This window comes from Melanerpes formicivorus, unplaced genomic scaffold, assembly GCF_026170545.1.
Source record: "Melanerpes formicivorus ecotype bairdi unplaced genomic scaffold, bMelFor1.0.p_v2 SCAF_15, whole genome shotgun sequence".
Classification (NCBI taxonomy): domain Eukaryota; kingdom Metazoa; phylum Chordata; class Aves; order Piciformes; family Picidae; genus Melanerpes; species Melanerpes formicivorus.
In genome coordinates, this window is record NW_027142367.1 from 17,853,402 (window position 1) to 17,859,522 (window position 6,121).

The 6,121-nt window shown below is 39.4% G+C and overlaps 1 protein-coding gene across 9 annotated transcripts in view; it reads right to left on the reverse strand.

Moving 5' to 3' along the window:
* The window catches only part of IKZF1 (IKAROS family zinc finger 1), a 78,871-nt gene that overhangs the window by 56,582 nt on the left and 16,168 nt on the right, over positions 1–6,121 (reverse strand). For all 9 annotated transcript variants that reach the window (XM_068147715.1, XM_068147714.1, XM_068147721.1 and 6 more), the window contains exon 3: positions 781–900. In XM_068147715.1, the coding sequence (XP_068003816.1) occupies positions 781–900 (120 nt within the window). The remainder of the gene's footprint in view (positions 1–780; positions 901–6,121) is intronic.

The window sequence follows — 6,121 nt, forward strand, 5'->3', positions numbered from 1 at the left end:
GCATTTTCCTTCTTCCCCCCCCCCCCCCCCCCAAATGACCATTGTACTCAGTTAATATCATCTGGTCTTGCTTGGTGGACTACATGTGAATGGATGCATAAAGTAGTCAGGAGCACTAGTCTTTGGTGCTGAGTCTGGAATCCCCATGAAGAATCAGCATTTTGCAAAACCATCTCTAGACAATAACTTATTTTAATCAGTTGTGAAATTTTACCCAGAAGAACAAAATTTGAGTGTTCCCTAATGTTGTCCTAGATTAAAAAAGAAAAATCAAGGGTGAGTGAAAATCAGATACTGGAAACTGAAACACAAGCATACTATGTGTTGTCTAATACAGCACTTTTTGAGAAATCTGAATAGCAGATAACATTCAAGATAGCATTCAAATTAATAAAAACAAAATAAAATAACACCTGAGAGTTTACTGAATTTTTATCAGACCTGAGTTCAGATAATTTTGACCTGGAACCACACACCGAATTCCATTTTCCATGCAGAATGAAAACCAGCTTCCCTGGGGAGAATTTTGTGCAGTCATGTTTTAGAAATAAGATAAATAGTAGGATTTTTATAACTTCTCTGCGGATGAAAAGGCTTTCTGTTCTCCAAAATACCTTTCCCAAAGATAAGATTACATAAAACCCACTAAGCACCTGAGTAATCCTGTGCTGAACAAGAGGAAAAGGCACAGGAACTGTGCTTGCCCTGTAACACTTCAATATTGCTGGCATATGGTATTATGTAGTAATATTTCTTATCAGAGTGGACTCGTCAGCTTACCCAAGATTCTTTCATTCTTAGCACTCTGCTGTCCTCCAGTACTAGTTGAAAGGTCTTCTGGTACAGGCATAGGTTCATCTGCATCATCTGGGACATCACTAATTGGAGGACTTTCCTTTCCTAGTAGTGAAGAAAGTAGCATCAGTTAGTCATCAGAGTGGCATCATTTAAAAACAGCACTGTAAGAGGAACCAAAACCCAAATAAAACTTAACCAAAAAATCTACACACCACTAAAAGCACAGCATTATTAGGACCAAAACTTGCTGTTCTGCAGAGCAAATTTGTTTTTTGATTACTATTTGTGACTCTTCTACTGAAGCCTGGAAACACAGTTATCGGCCTTACATGTTTGGATATTTGCAACACGTGGCTATTTTCCAGCTGTTATGCCCAGAAGATCCAGTGTAGCCAACAGAGACTGGCAGATTACAGAGGATGCCAAATGGCCATCTTCTGTAAAAACTCTTCTTTCTTCCACAAATGCTCCTTGAGAACACATCCTTGAGAGAACAGACTTTGATGACATAGTGAAGTCTGAGCCATAAGTATTCTGGGGCTGTAACAGAACTACCTAAAATAAAACATTTATTTCAAACTAAAAATTCAACTATATCTGCAGTAAGCTCCACTAATACCCACAGCTGAAGCTTTGGCTGGTTCTTCTGCCTACAAGTAATTAACTGTTTCTAGCTCCTGGGATTTCCTAAAAGATGCACAATTAGCAGATGGCAGTCAAAATATGATTTCAAGGGTTTTATGGTCTCTGATTTGTAAAGAGGAAACAAATCTCAGTATCTTGTGTACAGAAGGTTTTGCAGTAAGAAAAAGGTCTGGTGTTTTAATAAGTGTTATGGATCTGTTAATTGTGTAGAATGCAATACAGTAAGGAAAATACCCTCTTGGTAGATTCTTCAATTCCAGAGATGGTGGGTTTTCTTGTTTTAACTCTCAGTCACAGCATACATGTCCTGTCCACAGTACTCAGTCCCAGCACACATGTCCTGTCCACAGTACTACCCCTGTTTTGTAGAGCTTCTTTTAAAATTACTTCACACATCTGTAACAAAAGCATGCTTTGGAAACAGCTACCAAAAGACTTATCTAAGTGATTAGTTTCATTGACTATTACCAAAAAGCTGGTCTTTGCATTAATTGCAAAGAACAGAATAGGCCCAGAGCTGGATTTAAAACCTGTGATGCTCATATAAGACCTTTGTCTCCAAAATGGAGATGTTACAAATCTACACTGATGCAATTTATTAGACTTCCTGTGGTAATCAGCGCACTAGCAAGGGCAGTAATTTCATGGCACAAAGGCCTAGCAAATTAGTGGATTTTTCTAATGAAAATTCCCTCATTAACACAGAAACATTAATGAATTCTGAAATAACTTCTCAGAAAAGGAAAATGAAAGCAAATACAGCTTACTTAAGCGACAACAATCTGATGATGCCAGTTATGCATTTGTCCTGAAAGAAGAAAACAGTTTCTTCCCAACCTCCTAGAAGGAGGAAAGCATCATGCTTTCTGATTTACACTGACCATGACAGGCAAGTTTGAGTTATATCCAGATTAGCTGGTTTGGATAGTTTGCACAGGTCTAGGTTTAAATGAACAAAATGAGTGGGTGACTGTGTTTCTTAATGATACATCTACCAGACTGTGAAATAGTCTCTGAACAACAGTGGTGGTAGCAGCATCAGTTGAACCATCTAAAGGAAGAGTCTTGCACTGGCAGAGAATGAACAAGATGCTTCCTCTCCATCTCCATCTTCTATGGAGTATTCTTAAATGGGTAAAATAACACCCACTGGATGGAGTGCAAGAATGAAGGTCAATTGCCTCGACAGAAATGTAGGATTATGAATGTTACAGCAAAAGAAATTAAAAGCAGGAAGTAAATTCATTAAAACAGCTTTTGTCATTCATTGTTTAGCTCATTTTTTTAGATAATCCTGCCCCATTTTGGGAGGGATGTAAGGAACTTAAAGAACTTGTCAGCAACTTTCCAACACAAGTCCTATCCTACCAAACTGAAGTGTCTCTTACAGACAGGATGCATGGGTGAGGAGAGAGCTGAAATATTTCATCTTTTTTCAACACTTCCCCTTGTAACAAAACAAAACCCCAGAAATTTAATTGAAGGGCAAGAGGCAGTCTGGTCAGAATCAGCTCTCTTGACACTACATGCAGGTTAATGGGATTTGTTAAAAAGTGATAGTAATCAAAAGCCACCTGCATCTTTCAAGGTTCAAACTGTGCTCCCAATTACAACAATGCAAGTTGATGCTTTGGCTTAGTCTAGATTCAAAGAACACTCTTCCTAAAAACCTGAAGGCTTCTTTTGGCTACAAACCAATATGAACAAATAACAGCAGACCTATGAGATAACAAACAGCAAACAAATACAAATTCTCTTAGTGTGTAACCAGGCATCCCACAGTAAGCACACTAATTAGGATGTTTGAAGATAAGTCAAAGCAGCTTTTTGGAACAGGAATCTCTTAGCAGATCAGTACTTTTGCAGTTTCTGAACTGTTTGGTTCACTAAACAGGTATCTGTCTTCTACTTGTGATATTAATAGCTGTTTGTCCAGGTGGCATGAATCAGACTACTTTCTTGGCCCCTGTGAGGTGGAAGCTGTGGATCTGGTACATTTCTCTCATTGCAGTAGACTGCAAAGAAAAAGCTTAGTAGACTTGGCTTGAATGACTTGTTTCATATAACTTGATTTCTTCCTGCAACACGTGATAGACAAATCCCTGCATGCAAAAAGGCAGGGTAAAAATAGTGGATTTAAAACTGGTATCTTTGTTGAGCTCTGTGTCATGGATTCTAAACCATGATACTTGCATTTCATGCCTTTACTAGATCTAAATTGTTACACCATGACCACGTGACAATCTTACAGACATGCAATCTCACTAACACCCTTTTGCCAATGAATTCAGAAATGGAAAGGGAGTGGGGGAAAGAAGGGAAAAGTTTTCCATTTGATTTCCAACAGGCATGTCCAGAACAATAACTGGTTGAAGGGTTGGAGCTAAAACAACAACCACCTAGTATCAAGTACTATGGTAAATTATTAAAATGTCATAGAACAAAGACCCACAGACTTAGTCCACTCTCATTTTCTACTTTTGCCCAAATATTTATAAAGAGCCACCTGACATACCAAACAAGAAGGACATGGGAGCTGTATAGGTGAAGTTCTGGCACTGATACTGATTCATGGTGTCCTTGATGAAGTCATAAATGGAGATAACTGCCTCATACAATGTATTGTATTATGCAATATATTGTATCATACAACCTCTCAGTTTGTTCTGAAGCTCTGAGAGATAGTCTCAGACTTCCAAACACTGCAATTTCTGTATGAAAATTGTCAAAGAAGTGTCTAGCCTATTAAAGGTAACTTAGTAACATCCTCGGCTTCTCTCTACTTTAGTTTCCTCATCTCTGCCCTAGTGATACAGAGACATGAGGGAAGTGTGGAAAGGAACAAAACTCCCAGTCAAGTGAGGGTTTAGGCATCCTTTATTTCTACCAAAGTCTGTAGCCTGGTGTTTCTTTAACATCTCCATTCAGTCCTGAGAGCAATTCAGGATGGTGCTGCTGGAGCTATGACTGTTTAAAAGAAAGCCAGGGCAGGATTTCTTACAGAAATCTCATCCTCTACCCTTTCACAGACTAATGCTGGATGTATTTAATACTTAACAGTTATTTTCTATGAGAAAAAAATAGAATCACAGAAGACACGCTGCAAGAAATGCAAGATATACATTTTTCTGAGACTGACAATGTCTCTTTTTCACTAGTAGAACCTCAAACCTCCAGTGATGAGAAAAGAGTTGCTCTGGGACATGAGCCAGGCTCTCAGACAGGAGATACCAGCCCAGGATACACTCATTTCCACCTTCCCAGGACCCAGAAAGAATATCAAAAGCAAAAATTTTTCTTTCTGCATTTGCAGAGTGTGGCACAGCCTGGTCAGTGCTGGGGAACCTTTTACATTACATGTGGAAACACTTGTATGTTTTCTTTTTGCACCTTCCTTAACTGTTGGGCCCTAGAACTGAGAGAAAAAAGAAAAAAGAACGAAAGAAAGGAAGGCAGGAAAAATACTGCTTGTTAAGTAAGATACTATCTGTGTTTTCTTACTCTCTTGTATATGGGTGCCGGATACTGTTTGGTTAAATGTATGTCAGCTCTCTCTTCATTTCAGAACTGCAACTGCTTGCCTCATGAAATATCACTTTCAAGAGAAACATACAAAATGTCTACTCTGAGCCAGTCACACAGCATTTCAGTTCCTCCAGGAGCCATCCATGCCTGGATTCCCGAAGCGGGAATGCCTAATGTGCACACAGCGTTTGGCTCACTCCCACTACTTTTATACTCTCTTGGCCTGGCTTGCCCCTGACACACTTGAGTCAGCTATAACTGCATAAAGCTCACAGCTTTTAAGCTGAGAACACTTTTCCTAGAGACCTGTTTAGTTTCTGGGTTCAAGAACAAGTAAACAAAAGAAAACAAAAAAGGCCAATCCAAACAAAACGAATGAATCCCCCAACCTGATTATTTTTTCCTTCTTTGTTTTAAAGACAAATAAATGCACTAGCAAGCCAAGCCACCTAATTAGAGAGGCTCAGAAAGTAAACTACACCTGATAAGCATTACTTACAGAGCACAAAAAAGAAGTGTTTTCCAGCTGAAACTGTGCAACTGTCTAACTGGTTCCCAATATACAGCAGAGCTCCATCACCATGTGAGAAAGCACCCTAGGAGCATGCAAAATTCCATGAGCTTGAAAAGAGAGGAAAAAACTCCTTTCTGGATTCATTTGCCTGTGAGAAAGAAGTAGGTAACATCCCTTTGCCATCAGGTGGTCATCTACCTTTGAGGTCTAGTAAGAGCTTACAAAGAAGCAGTATCTGCAGAACTTAATCTGACAACTTTCTGTTTCCAGAAGGCTGAGTTCACACACAACTCAGATCATAAATGAATGTAAATTAGTGAGTTCTTTCTTCGGTCAGCTGTTCACAAATCCAGCAGCCCAGTACCACTCACAGCCTCTGCTCACACAAAGTCCTAGATGCTCCCTGAAACAACAGCAGGAAGACATCAAAGGGTTTTTGTGTGTGTGTGTGTAATCTATTTATGTAGGTCTACCTCTGGTCAGAGGCAAAATTCAGACTATGGAACACAGAAGTAACCAGGTTGGAGAAGACTTTTGAGATGATCAAGTCCAACCCATCACCCAACACCACCTGATCAACTAAACCAAGGCACTGAGTGCCTCATCCAGGCTCTTTTTAAAAACCTCCAGTGATGGTGA